Source organism: Perognathus longimembris, chromosome 1, assembly GCF_023159225.1.
Source record: "Perognathus longimembris pacificus isolate PPM17 chromosome 1, ASM2315922v1, whole genome shotgun sequence".
Taxonomy (NCBI): domain Eukaryota; kingdom Metazoa; phylum Chordata; class Mammalia; order Rodentia; family Heteromyidae; genus Perognathus; species Perognathus longimembris.
This window is the reverse complement of record NC_063161.1, coordinates 66,658,285-66,673,277: the sequence shown is the minus strand read 5'-3', so window position 1 is coordinate 66,673,277 and position 14,993 is coordinate 66,658,285. Positions and strand designations below refer to the sequence as shown.

Genomic DNA, 14,993 nt, shown 5'->3' with positions numbered 1-14,993 from the left:
TTAATAGTTCTTTACAATTTTGTGTTATGGTGGTTAAGGGTGGGAAAGTTCAGATAGTTTCTTTGCTCTGGTCGTCAGTCTCCTTTTTGGATATGTTTCTGATGAGATTCCCCTTTTTCCTTATCCCATTATACCAGTTTTATTCTCCCCTTGCCTCATATCCAAACATTCTACATATGCATATGTATTTTGTGCTACTAGAGCCCTTTAATTCCATGGTTACTAATGTGGCCTAATTATATACAACAAAGTGACAGTCGAACTGACATCAGTAATCTCCATGCCAGCCCTTCTGGCCTTCTGCTGAGCTGCTTCTCTTCCCTTTGCTAGACTCTTGCCAAGCTCTTCAGAAAGGCAAAGGAGTTAAATGCCCAGAATGTCACACAGGCCTCTGTGTGTTACTTGGTAGCCATGTGCCTCCAGTGCACAAGGCCCCACTTCAATACCCAGCTACTCCAAAAATAACTTTAAAAAACTGGGTGCCAGGGATCATACCTATAGTCCTAGCTACTCAAGAAGCTGAGAGCTAGAGGATCATAGTTGAAATGTTGGAGGAAAAAAAGCCACAAGACTACATCTCCACTAGAGGGAAAAACTGGGAGAGAGCAAGGGAAGACATGACACTGTTCATAAAGAAATGTATATCTCCAGTTACTCAACAAAATGCCTGACTGGAGATATGGCTCAAGTGGTGGAACATAGCCATTAGAGAAAAAAGCCAAGCAAGAATTTGAAGCCCTGAGTTTAAACCCTGATACTGGTGTGCGCATGTGCGTGCACACGCGTGTGCGTGTGTGTGCGCGCACACACACACACATCACACAATGAGGAATTGGTAAGCTAGATCACCAAACTTCTGAATGACCAATTTAATGTGAATGGTCTTGATGAAGAATTATTTCTTTTATTTTCAGGGGAAGTCAGCCTTGTGGTCACATTTAATTCAGTTTCAAGACAGAGAAGAGAAGCAAGAGCATCTTGCAGAATCACCAGGTGAGCAGGCACTGTTTTGGGATAGATTGTTTCCACAGAGCAGGCAGTACCAGACCATGGGGAGAGTCAGTTCTGGGTGGCTGTGTTTGTCTCTTTCCTGTCTAAAGTGAAAACTTACCCATCTTGCCAGAAGTGAAATAAAGCAGAGATTAATGTGATTTATTACATGGGAAGCTAGAAAAAAATCACTTGACCTCTCTGATCTTTTGCCTCCTTATTCATAAGATAGGGAAGGTAATGTTGGCTATGCCAAGGCAGTCATGTTGATCAAAGAAGGTAACATATGGAAACCCCATAAAGTGTGAAGGACTATGCCAGGATATACTTGGACTTACATAAAAGTTGTGTGGGCTGGGTACCAGTGCTCATGCTATAATCCTAGCTACTCAGGAGGCTGGGATCTAAGGATCACAGTTCAAAGCCAGCCTAGGCAGGAAAGTGGGTGAGACTATTATCTCCAATTAACCACCAGAAAACCAGAAGTGGTGCTATGGATCAATGTGTTAGAGCACTAGCCTTGAGCAGGAAAAAAAGCAAAACACAAAAACCAAACAAGCCATAGTACAAAGCCCCAAATTTAAAGCTCAAGAACCATCACAAAAACAAACCCTCTCCTAGAGTAAGAATCCTTTTCCCTGCTTCCTTACTTGCTAGTGTATGTATGTATCTATTTATTGTTGTAGGGAGTACAGATGACTCCATCTTGATTAGGGAAACATAGTAGGAAACGTTGAGGGGAGTAGAGCTGACTCCATCTTGATTATTAGGTCAACCTGACCCCAAAATTCTGCTTCTGTAAATGGCTTGCTTAACTTGTTTGTTGCTTGCTCTTCCCCCTGCGTCAACCCCCTACATCTGTGCTACACTTTTACCTTTATAAACCCCAATCTGAGGACTGCTGGGGATCACAGTGGCAGCTCCCGAGTCTGCACTGTGTCCCTGGCTGGTCAGTCCACTTTTTGCTTCCCCAATAAATACATCTCTTTGCTTGAGACTGTCTCTGAGTGGTGGACTCTTGGAGGGACAGGGAATCTCCTCCCTCAAGCCCTGTAACATTTATAATCTGTGAATGGTGGAGTCTCACTCTGATACCTAGGCTTGTCTCAAGCTCCTAGGTTCAGGTGATCCTCCTGCCTTAGCCTCTCAAGTACCTGGGGTGTACCCAGGTACCCACCTGTACACAGGTTAGCACTATCACACTCAGGTTAGAAGTCAGATTCTCTTACAGTTTATAGAAGACATCTCATGTTAGAAGTGTCATGATCTCAATGAGATCTGAGGAATGTGGTTTGAAGGTAGCTTGGGCCAGAATGTCCTTGAGACTCTTTATTTCCAATTACCCACCAAAAAATCTGGAAGTAGGGCTGTGGCTCACAGTAGAGAGCTAGCCTTAAGCAAAAAAAAAAAAAAAAGCTCAGAGATAATGCCAGCTCTTTAAGTTTAAGCCCCTGGACCCAAACCAAACCAAAAAAAAACAAAAAAAAAGAAGAATGTCTTGAAGTGTGTGTGTGTGTGTGTGTGTGTGTGTGTGTGTGTGTGTGTGTGTGTGTTTACAGCAAGGACTTGCTTGTTTTTCCCTTTTTTTTTTTTTTTTTTTTTTTTTGCCAGTACTGGGACTTAAACTAAGGGTGTGGGCACTGTCCCTGGGTTTCTTTTGCTCAAAGCTAGCATTCTACCATTTGAGCCACAGAGCCACTTCCAACTTTTTCTCCCTGTGTGGTACTGAGGGATTGAACCCAGGGCTTCATGAATGCTAGGCAAGCACTCTACCACTAAGCCACATTCCCTGCCTTGTTTTTCTTTTTTCTTTTTTTTTCAATCCTGGAGCTTGAACTCCGGGCCTGAGCACTGTCCCTGGCTTCTTTTTGCTCAAGGCTAGCACTCTGCCACTTGAGCCACAGCACCACTTCTGGCCTTTTCTATATATGTGGTACTGAGGAATCAAACCCAGGGCTTCCTGTATATGTGGCAAGCACTCTTGCCACTAGGCCATGTTCCCAGCCCTCTTTCTTTCCTTTATTTTTTTTTTTGTGGGGGGGTGGTGGTCATGGGGCTTGAACTCAGGGTCTAGGTACTGTTTCTGAGCTTTTTCAGCTCAAAACTAGTGCTCTGCCACTTTGAGCTACAGCTTCACTACTGCTTTTCTAATGCTTAATTGAAGACAAAGAGCCTTATAGACTTTCCTGCCCAGACTGGCTTTGAACTATGATCCTCAGATCTCAGCCTCCTGAGTAGCTAAGATTACAGGAAGGAGCTACCAGTGTCCGGCCTGTTTTTCTTTCTTTCTTTCTTTCTTTTTTTTTTTCAGTGCGTTGTGGGGCTTAAACACAGGTCTGACCACTGTCTCTGAGCCTCTTTGTGTTCAAGGCTAGGGCTCTATCACTTGAGCCACAGTGCCACTTCTGGTTTTTGAGTGGTTAGTTGGAGTTAATGAGTTTCACAAGGACTTTTCTGCTTGGCTGGCTTAGAACCATGATCCTCAGATCTCAGCTTCCTGAGTAGCTAAGATTACAGATGTGAACCACCAGCACCCAGCTTGCCTTTTTTTTTTTTTTTTAACTCAAGCCAGTGACCAAGAAGATGCTCTGCCACTGAACCACACCAGTTGTCCAGAGCTTTCTTTTCTGTGTGTGTGTCTGCACTCATGCGCTCACATATACCTGCATGTAAGCCACTAGATCTTGAACCCAAGCTCTGAGAACTATCCCTTAACTTTATTCACTCAAGACTAGCACTTAAGCACTTGAGCCACAGCTTCACTTCCATGTTTTTGGTGGTCATTATAGATAGAGTCTCACAGTCTTCCCTGCCTGGGTGACTTCAGACCATGATCCTCAGGTCTCAACCTCTTGAATAGTTAGTATTACAGGTGTGAGCCACCAGTGCCCGGCCTAAAATTTCATTTTATTTTATTTAAATTTTATTTTTTTTGGCCAGTCCTGGGGCTTGGACTCTAGGCCTGAGCACTGTCCCTGGCTTCTTTTTGCTCAAGGCTAGCACTCTGCCACTTGAACCACAGCACCACTTCTGGCCATTTTCTGTATATGTGGTGCTGGGGAATTGAACCCAGGGCCTCATGTATATGAGGCAGGCACTCTTGCCACTAGGCCATATCCCCAGCCCCTTCATTTTATTTTATTTTATTTTTTTATTTTTTAACGCACCTTTTCCAGAGTTTAATCTAAACATTTCCACTTCATGAGTCCAGAGATAAAGATTGACATATTGAGTACCTTAATTTAGAGATGGTTTTCTGTAATTATGCTCTTAGAATGAGTAGCTGTAGAAAATGACTGGCCTTTAGGGACAGAATTTGCACACTTTGCCTTATTTGCTAGGTAGATTTCTATTAAAAAATCATTTAAAATATCTAAATACAACCACAAATTAAAGTTCTTTCTGTTGTTTTTTTCTAATTAATATTTTGCTCTTCCACAGTTGCCCTTGGACCAGAAAGAAGAAAGTCTGACTCGGGAGTTATGTTACCTACACTCAGGGTTTCTCTTATCCAAGACATGAGGTATTTGTTGTACAAGTTAAAATGATGATAACTTGAAAATATTTTATGGCTTATTACCTAAATTGCTCAAATATCTATGGCTATGTATATTTTTTCCTTACATATTCAGAAGAAAGCATCTTTTATCATTTTTATCTATTGATGTCTATGCATTATATTTTTTCTGACATTAAATCCAAAGGAGTTTTCTAAATATTTCTGATCTATTATACAATTTTGTTTGATTTTTTTAACTACTTTAAATACCTACTATCTACAGATGTCTGAAAAAAGAAGTATTCAGATAACAGATTACTTGTCAGAAATCTTACTGTCTGCAGATTTTTTTTTGAAACAAATACAAATCTGAAAGTTATTACTTCTGAATTACTGGCCTTTGAAATCTTCAGAGGCATGAAAATATCCAAAACAGCCAAGTATCAGTAACTCACACCTGTAATACTAACTACTCAGGAAGCCAAGATCTGAGGATTACAGTTTGAAGCAAGCCAGGAAGCAAAAGTCTGTGAGTCCTGGGCTTGGACTCAGGGCCTGAGCACTGTCCCTGGCTTCTTTTTACTCAAGGCTAGCACTCTGCCACTTGAGACACGGCACCACTTCTGACTTTTTCTGTTTATGTGGTGCTGAGGAATCAAACCCAACCCAGTCCCTCTGTGAGACTTAACCACCAAAAATCCAGAAATAGAGCTATGGTTTAACTGATAGAGTGCTAACCTTGAGCAATAAATAAATAATAAAAATAAAAAAGCTCAGGAAGTGCCCAGGTCCTGAGTTCAAGTCCCAGAACTGTCACAAAAATAAATCCCAAATGGATTTTTTTTCAGATGAAGGCTTTTTTTTCCTTTTAAACATTTTAGGCACAGTGCTCAGCTCTTAAGATATATAAATTTCAGATGAGTGTCATAACATTTGTAATAATGGTAACATTTATGATTTGCCTTATAAATATTGTTGATTATTTGACTTTTAAATATTTGCAACTCTTAAGTGGCACTCAAGCATAGTGTTGACACATCTTGACTTTACCTCTGGCTATCTGTGTGACTTTCCCCGTGCCTCAGTTTCCCCAGGTCTCAAGTAGAGACAGGAATGATACCTATCTCATAGGATTCTTTGACCTTAGCCACATGAAAGTTCAGTGAAGCCAGGCAATGGTGGCTTACTCAGGAAGCTGAGATATGGCTCAAAACCAGCCCAGGTATAAAAGTCCATGAGATTTTTATCTCCAATTAACCACCAGAAAACCAGAAGTGGCACTGTAGCTCAAAGTGTAGAGCACTAGCCTTGAGCAAAAGAGCTCAGGGGGGACAGTGCCCAGGCCCTGAGTTCAAGTTCCATGACCAAGAAAAAAAAATAAAGAGAGAGAAAGCGAGGGAGGGAGGGAGGGAGGGAGGGAAGGAAAGGAAGGAAAGGAAGGAAGGAAGGAAGGAAGGAAGGAAGGAAGGAAGGAAGGAAGGAAGGAAGGAAGGAAGGAAGATAGGCCAACCTTGGGCTCTGTAACCAGCTTTCCAAGGTTAATATTTTCAGCTATGCTGCTAGCTAGGCCCAGAGCCTATAAAATAGGGTGATAGGACTTCTCAAAATCTTGGAATAAATATTCAGTGACTTAATAAGTGTAAAGTTCCCAAAATAAGCCTGGGATGCATGTTTGTGTACTAGTGCTTACAAGCTGTGTTACACATGCATCTCTACATTTGTTCCCATCTTTATGTGGATATGTATTTTTTATATATGTATACAGGCATTTTCAAACTGTGAGTTAATGATGTCTCTTATTTCACATTAGTACCAGGGGTAACTTCTTTCCTTATTTTTAATTTCTTTTTCCAACCACTAGAGATCTGGTTCTTGTTATTGACAGTGTATTTGCTTGTTTGGGCAAGCCTTGTGTGCACAAGGTCATTGCTCAATGACCCGCCAATAATACTGTATTTTTGTCTACTTCTACTTTTGTTTTTTAAGTTTTGGGTCCAGTCAAAATACTTGTTTCCAAAGCTTAGGTTTTGGAGGTGTTTGTTCTTCATTCTCTTCAGTGTGGGTACATTATTTATTTGTAAAACTGTTCTCTTAGGCCAGTCGCTGGTGGTCCATGCCTGTAATCTTAGCTGTCCTGAAGACTGAGATCTGAGAATCACAGTTCAAAGCCAACTGGGGCAGGAAAGTGTATGAGACTCTTACCTCTAATTAGCCAACAGAAAGCCAGAAGTGGAGGTATGGCTCAAGTAGTAGAGTACCAACCTTAAGCCAAAACAAAACAAAAGCTAGAAAGAAAAGCTCAAGGACAGTACAGTACTGGCCCAGGCCATGAGTTCAAGTCTCACAACCAGCACATGCACACAAAAATTGTTGTGTTGGGATTGGAGATGTGGTTCATTTGGTAGAATGCTAGCCAATGAGCAAAAGTGTCAGGTACCAAGTTTAAGTCCCAGTCTCAGACAAAAAAAAAAGAGTTCTGTTCTTTCTGTTAGTTTGTATTCTGTTTGGGGTTCCCTTCATATCCTGGTTGGCCTTTTGTTTTCCTTTGTTTCCCTGAAATTTATGTATGATCAGATTCATTCTTTGTTAATGTACAGTGCTATGGACCTTACAAATACACGGCCAGTTTCATTACCCCAACCAACCACCAGGCTCCTCCTTTTTGGTCAGCCCCAGCCCCTCTCCTATTTCCTGGCTCTGGCAGTCACTGACATATTTCTGAGCTTTCTCTCTTAATAGGAGCTAGAAGAAGCATTACCTCAGCCATAGTGAGCACCCCTATATTCTGTAATAAGAAGAACCAGGCCTGGCTGGGCAGTGGAGGGATGCAGGGCTGAGGGATGGAAAAATACAGTAAGAGTCCCGGGCATCTTTGTGAGGACATGACCAGAAAATAATAGTGGCTTTAGCTAAGAAGCATTCCAGTTACTAAATGTGAAAGAATGAAATGAATTAGAAAATGTAGTTGTTGAGAACTGAAGTCCTGTGTCCTGATTGGTGAAGTCCAGAGGGCTGAGAGAGAGCCTCCGTTGTTTTAAAGGCTCACCTTTGAAGGCATCTAGATCTCCAGGGACCCACACTGCTGTCACCACCAATGTAAGCCAAGGCTCATGGGGGCTGTGCTTAACACAGATTTCTCTGCTCATGGCTATGTGTAATGGTACTGAATCCTTTAGAATAAGTTTGTTATAAGTTCTGAAAAATTATTAGAGGTGAGGTGGATTGTGGCCAAGCTCCACAAAAATGGTCAGGTGTGGTGGTTCATGCCCATAATCCTAGCTTCTCAAGAGACTGAGATCTGAGGATCATGATTTGAAGCCAACCTGGGCAGAGAAAGTCCATGAGACTCTTACCTCCAATGAACTACCAAAAAGCTGGAAATAGCACTATGGCTCAAGTCTTAGAGTGCTAGTCTTGGGTCAGAGAAGCTCAGGCACAGTGTCCAGGCCCAGAGTTCAAGCTTCAGGACTGGCACAACAACAACAAAAAAGACAAAAACACATTGTATTTGTTGCTAATTCTTATTAGTCCACAAGTATTGGAAGAGATTTATGTAACTATAAGGGAAGGAGAAAAAAGGCAGACCTGAGGATGACAGAAACAAGACTCCACTGGTGCTTCTGTGCAGTGGCTTTACAGTCTTCCCTGTCTCTATTTCACTCTTCCTCTTTTCCCCCTTAGGAGAAAAGTCATTTAGGAAGATAGATTCAGACTCATGAACAGTAATTTACATACATACATTATAGTTCATTGATGTCAGGCTATGTCATTGTTTTGTTTGTTTTTGATCGGTCGTGGGGCTTGAACTTCGGGCCTGGGAGCTGTCCCTGAGCTCTTCTGCTCAGGGCTAGCACTCTACCATTTGAGCCACAGCACCATTTCTGGTTTTCTGAGTGGTTTATTGGAGATAAGAGTCTCCCAGACTTTCCTGCCCAGGATCCTCAGATCTCAGCCTCCTGAGTAGCTAGGATTACAGGGGTGAGCCACTGGCACCCAGCTAGGCCACATCAGTTTTGTAATGTGTAATAACCATGTAATTTTCTAAGCCTCTTCCAACTTTTTTTTTTTTTGGGGGGGGGCAGTCCTGGGCCTTGGACTCAGGGCCTGAGCACTGTCCCTGGCTTCTTCCCGCTCAAGGCTAGCACTCTACCACCTGAGCCACAGCACCCCTTCTGGCCGTTTTCCATATATGTGGTGCTGGGGAATCGAACAGAGAGCTTCATGTGTAGGAGGCAAGCGCTCTTGCAACTAGGCCATATTCCCAGCCCCTCTTCCAACTTTTAATATCAACAGAGTATAGCTAGACTTACCTAATGTCCTAAATAGTAAGATTTTATATTTTCCACTTAGTGTCTGAGACCACATGAAAAGTAGTTCAATAGATTAAACTTGTGACATATATATAAACTATATAGAACAATCACTGTGAATAGAAACTTGACTATTCTGATTGTCTTATTTTTATCTTTTGAGGATCTGGAATAAACAAGTGAATATTTATAGGTGTTTTGAGGCCAAAACAAAAAAAGTCATAAACCTTAAGAAGTAAGTTGGAGATGTAGCAGAGTAGAGTGCCTGCCTTACTGAAGCTCAGAACCCTGAGTTCAAAACTCCAGTACTGCCATAAAAATAAAGGACTAGGAGTATAGCTTAGTGGTAGAGTACTTGCCTAGCATGCATGAAGCCCTGGGTTCGATTCCTTAGCACCACATAAACAGAAAAAGCTAGAAGTGGTGTTATAGCTCAAGTAGTTGAGTGCTATCTTTGAGCAAAGAAGCTCAGGGACAGTGCTCAGGCCCTGAGTTCAAGCCCCACGACTGGCATTAAACAAACAAACAGTTACATAAAGCTGCAAAGTTCAGGAGTGTGGATAATTCCTCATAAGATGTTGCTTGTGAATTACCATGCAAAGGTGACAGGGACCGAATTTGTGAGTCAACTGGAATGGCTGAAGGTCTAGCCAGCCTTCACATTGTGTGTGCATGGTAGGAAGACCTGTCCTGTCTGTAGTTCCTGTAGTCTGTCTACAGGCTCCTGGCCACACAGAGCTGAGCCTTCACTGTTGCCTGTGTTCTCTAGGCACATTCAGAGCATGAGTGAGATCAAGACTGACGTGGGGCGTGCCCGTGCGTGGATCAGATTGTCCCTGGAAAAGAAGCTTCTGTCCCAGCACCTCAAACAGCTGCTCTCAAACCAACTACTCACCAAGTAAGACTAGGCCTTTCCAAGCCATTTCTACTCCCCTGATGTGTGTGCTGGCAGAGTATATTGTGATCGTATCATGTACACTGACTGGTATTTCAGTGGGAATTGCTGATTCACAAGCCACCTGCATTATTACTGTCCTACAGATAAGTGCTCCAGAAACCTACTAGCTGTCATGGTTGTAATACTTGATCATTTTGGGGTGGGCACACCAGATAGCACAGCCAAAGAACAGATTGTTGTGCAGTAATGGGGTAGTGGGGGAGCTGACTAGTCCACACGAGCTGACAGGAACATCTGAAGGATACATGAACTCATATAAACCTTATACTGTAAAACTTATAAACAAAGCCTGTAGTAGCAGGACAAGGCACAGTCGATCACACCTGTAATCTCAGCTTACTCATTCACACCTAATACTAGCTACTCCAGAGGCAGAAATCAGAAGAATTGAAATCTGAGGCCAGCCTGGGCAAAATGGTGGTAAGATCCAACCCCATCTCAATCAAGCCAGATCTGGTAATACACATTTGTTTAATCCCAGATACACCAGAAGGCCTAGGTAGAAGAATCATAGTCTGAGGCTGGCCCTGAGCAAAAATGTGAGACCCTATTGAAAAATAACGACCCATATAGGACTAGGGATGTGGTGTGATGTTCAAGTGGTAGAGTGCCTGATTTGCAACCACAGAGTGCTGAGTTCAAATCCCAGTTTCCTATCCCACCCTACTCCAACCCCTCCCCCCAAAAAAAACTGGAGTGAGAACTGGTGGCTCACACCTACAATCCTTATAGCCTTTTTTTGTTTTGTTCTGTTTTTTGTCAGTTGTGGGACTTGAACTCTGTCCCTGATAAATTTTTTTTATTATTAAATTTTATTGAAAAGGTGTTGTACAAAAGGGGTACAGTTACATAATAAGGCAGTGAGTACATTTCTTGTGATATCTTACACCCTCTTTTTTCTTTCCCTTCCCTAGATCAGGTAGGCATATATACAATAACCACTGTACCAAAATCATATACAGTAACCACATAGGGTACGCCCAAGGAAATTCACCTAGAACTTTAAATGTAATGTCAGCAATAGAATCCTCCTGTGTCCTTCTCTTGGAGTTGTTTTTGCTTATCCTCGTCTTATATGATCGTGTGTACATAGCTGTTGAGCTATTGTGATCCACTGATAGGTCTATTCTAGACCTTTTTATGTTTAGTAGTTGTTTGGATTTAGGTACATAATGTAAAGTCGCTGACCCAAACGTGGAAATAACATTTGAAAAGAAGTTGGTTGTTTTGAAGACCTGGTCTCTACTGTCCCCCCCCCACCCTAACAGTCATATATCAAGGAGGCCATGCCTCTTTGTTCTCCGTGTTCTAGGCTTGTCTCGCTCAACATTATTTGTTCAAGTTCTGACCATTTACCTGAGAATACCAATATTTTATCATTTCTAATCGCTATGTAGTATTCCATTGTGTATAGGTACCACATTTTTTGTACCCATTCATCTGTAGTGGGGCATCTGGGTTGTTTCCATATTTTGGCTGTTGTGAATTGTGCAGTGATAAACATGGATGTGCAGATGTCTTTATGATATCCTGAGACCTGTTGTTCAGGATAGATGCCTAGGAGTGGTATGGCTGGGTCATAGGGTAGGTCTATGCTGAGCTTATTGAGGAACCCCCATACTGTTCTCCAAAGTGGTGGTACTAATTTGCACTCCCACCAACAGTGGAGAAGGGTTCCTTTTTCCCCGCATCCCCTCCAGCATTTGTTGTTGCCTGAGTTCAGACTATAGGCCATTCTAACTGGAGTGAGGTGGTATCTCAGGGTTGTTTTTATTTGCATTTCCTTTACTGCCAGGAATGTTGAGCATTTCCTCATATGTTTCTTTGCCATTTTTATCTCTTCTCTTGTGAAGTCTCTCTTTAGCTCCTTTGCCCATTTAATAATTGGTTTACTGGGTTTGGAGGGGGTTAGTTTTTGGAGTTCTCTGTAGATGACAGATATTAGATTAGGCCTTTGTCTGTTGCTGTGCTGGTGAAGATCCTTTCCCATATGGTTGGCTGTCTTTCTAGTTTGGTGGCTATGTCTTTAGCTGTGCAGAAACTTTTTATTTTGTAGTAGTCCCATTTGTCGAGACTCTCCCCTATCTGTTGTGCCCCTGGGACTATGTTCAGGAAGTTCCTACCTGTGCCTGTAAGTCCTAGTGTCTCTCCTACTCTGCCCTTCAGTAGTTTCAAGGATTCAGGTCTGATGTTGAGGTCCTTCACACATTTTGATTTAATCTTGGTGCATGGTGATAGGCTAGGGTCTGTCTACTTTGAGTTTTCTACATGTGGCTGCCCAGTTTTCCCAGCACCAGTAGTTGAAGAGGCTATGCTTTTTCCATTGTATGTCTTTAGCTTCTTTGTCGAATATCAGCTGACTGTAAGAATGCAGCTTTATTTCTGGGTCTTCTATTCTATTCCATTGGTCTTCAGGTGTGTTTTTATACCAATACCAGGCTGCTTTTGTTATGATGGCTCTATAATAGAGCTTGAAATCTGGTATTGTGATTCCTTCTGCGCTGCTTCTTTTGCCTAGAATTGCTTTAGCTATTCTAGGTCTTTTGTTGTTCCATATGAATTTATGGGTTGTTTTCTCTATTTCAGTGAAGAATGTAGCTGGGATCTTGATGGGGATTGCATTGAATTTGTGTAACATTTTGGGCAATATGGCCATTTTCACTATATCGATTCTTCCTACCCATGAGCATAGAAGGTCTTTCCATCTCCTGGTGTCCTCTTTGATTTCCCTTTTTAGGTTTTTATAGTTCTCATTAAATAGGTCATTCATGTCTTTAGTTAGGTTAATTAATCCCTAGGTAATTTATTCTTTTTTTAGCTATTGCAAATGGTATTATTTCCATAGTTTCCTTTTCTGCTTGTACATTGCTGGTGTACAGAAAAGCTGCTGTTTTTGTGGGTTGATTTTGTATCCTGCTACTTTGCCAAAATGGTTTATTAGGTGTAGGAGTTTGGGGACTGAGTTTTTTGGGTCCTTTAGATATAAGATCATGTCATCTGCGTGTAGGGATAGTTTGATTTCTTCTTTGCCAATGTGGATCCCTTTGATGTCCTCCTCTTGCCTTATTGCTATGGCTAGGGATTCCAGCACTATGTTGAATAAAAGCGGGGAGAGTAGACATCCTTATCTTGTTCCTGAGTTTAGGGGAAATGGTTTTAGTTTCTCCCCATTTACGAGGCAAGCGCTCTTGCCACTAGGCCATATCCCCAGCCCTAGTTTCTCCCCATTAAATATGATATTAGCTGTTGGTCTGTTGTATATGGCTTTTATTGTTTTAAAGAATGTTCCCTCTATTCCTGTTCTCTCCAGGGCTTTTAACATGTATGGGTGTTGTATTTTGTCAAAGGCTTTTGGGACATCGGCCGAGATGATGATGTGGTTCTCGGTCTTAGCTCTTGTTGATATGGTGAATTACATTTATTGATTTGTGGATTTGAACCATTCTTGAGTCTGTGGGATGAAGCCTACTTGATCGTGATGTATAATTTTCTTGATGAATTTCTGGATCCTGTTAGCCAATATTTTGTTGAGGAGCTTTGCATCTGTGTTCATTAGTGATATTGGTCAGTAATTCTCTTTTTTTGTTGGGCCTGAGAAATTTTTGCTCAAAGTTAGCTCTCTACCACTTTGAGCTATAGCTCCACTTCCAGTTTTCTGATAGTTAATTGGAGATAAGAATCTTATGGACTTTCCTGTCTGGGCTGGCTTTCAACTGCACTCTTCAAAGCTCTACCTCCTGACCAGGATTACAGGCAGCACCTGGCTCTGTCAGTATGATTCACAGTTTACTCATGGGTACTTGTAATCCTAGCAACTGAGATCTGAGGTTCATGGTTCAATGCCCGCCCCCCCTCCCCCCCCCCCCCCCCCCCCGGCAGGAAAGTCCTTGAGACTCTAATCTATAATTAACCAGCAAAACGCCAGAAGTAGAGCTGTGGCTCAAGTGGTAGAGTTCCAGTGTTGAGTGGCAAAAACTAAGGGACAGCACACCAGGCCCTGAAAGTTTTTGTTTTTGTTTTGGGTTTTTTGTTGTTGTTGTTGTTGTTGTTGTTGTTGTTTTGCCAGTCCTGGGGCTTGAACTCAGGGCCTGAGCACTGTCTCTGGCTTCTTTTTGCTCAAGGCTAGCACTCTACCTCTTGAGCCACAGCACCACTTCTGGCTGTTTTCTATATATGAGGTGCTGAGGAACTGAACCGAGGGCTTCATGTATATGAAACAAAACCTCTTGCCACTAGGCCTTATTCCCAGCCCCTCAGGCCTTGAAGTTTAGGCCCTAGTACCATACCCACTCCCCCAAGAAAAAGTCTTTACCTGTTTATATGTTCATTGTTTAAGTTATCTATATGAGATCTCAGAACATTTGTTTTATATGGTAGAGATAGTCATTTGGAATTGAGGCATAATGGAAAGTATATTGTGTGCTTGTTTTCCCCTTTAGGAAGCTTTATAAGCGCTATGCTTTCCTACGTTGTGAAGAAGAGAGAGAGCAGTTTCTGTACCATCTCCTCTCCCTCAATGCTGTGGACTACTTCTGTTTCACCAGTGTCTTCACAACCATCAGTAAGTCTGGACAAAGGGGAGTCATGTCTTTCAACACTGAGACTAGCCAGGTATTTTCGCCCACACCTATATTCGTAAATACTCAAAGAGGCTGAGATCAGAGGATCAGAGTTCAAGCCAGCCATGCAGGAAAACCTGGGAGATTATTAACTACAATTAACCAGAAAAGGCTTGAAGTGGAGCTGTTGCTCAAGTAGTAGAGCACCAGCCTTGAGTGAAAAAGCTAAGGACAGTACTCAGGCCCTGAGCTCAAGCCCTGTTACTATTACCAAAACACGTAAATCTGTAGGATCTGTGTTAGAAAACATAATTTTGCAGAAGTAACCCACTAAACATCGCTAACATTTCATTGGCCAGAATTATGGAGACTTGGCTTTCCAATCTCTGGTAGAGGTAAACAAGGAGAAAGGCAGTTATAATGATATAATGACCACTAACAGGATCAACCTGTTTATGAGGTTACTGCAGGTATAAGAATCCAAATACTGGGGTCAGGAATGTAGCCCAGGGATAAAGTGTTTATCTGTCATGCCCAGTGTTTTATCCCCAGTGCAGGGGAGAGGGAAGAATGTAAAGATGGGGCATGGCAATGTGCTCTTGTAATCCTAGCACATAGGAGGCTGAGACAGGAGGCTCATAAATTCAAAGACACCTGGGCTACATAGCGAATGTAAC

At 42.1% G+C, this 14,993-nt stretch overlaps 1 protein-coding gene across 2 annotated transcripts in view; it reads left to right on the top strand.

Moving 5' to 3' along the window:
- The window catches only part of Dennd5b (DENN domain containing 5B), a 148,333-nt gene that overhangs the window by 118,180 nt on the left and 15,160 nt on the right, over positions 1 to 14,993 (top strand). For both annotated transcript variants that reach the window (XM_048366961.1, XM_048366951.1), the window contains 4 exons: positions 915 to 993; positions 4,432 to 4,513; positions 9,569 to 9,697; positions 14,197 to 14,318. In XM_048366961.1, the coding sequence (XP_048222918.1) occupies positions 915 to 993; positions 4,432 to 4,513; positions 9,569 to 9,697; positions 14,197 to 14,318 (412 nt within the window). The remainder of the gene's footprint in view (positions 1 to 914; positions 994 to 4,431; positions 4,514 to 9,568; positions 9,698 to 14,196; positions 14,319 to 14,993) is intronic.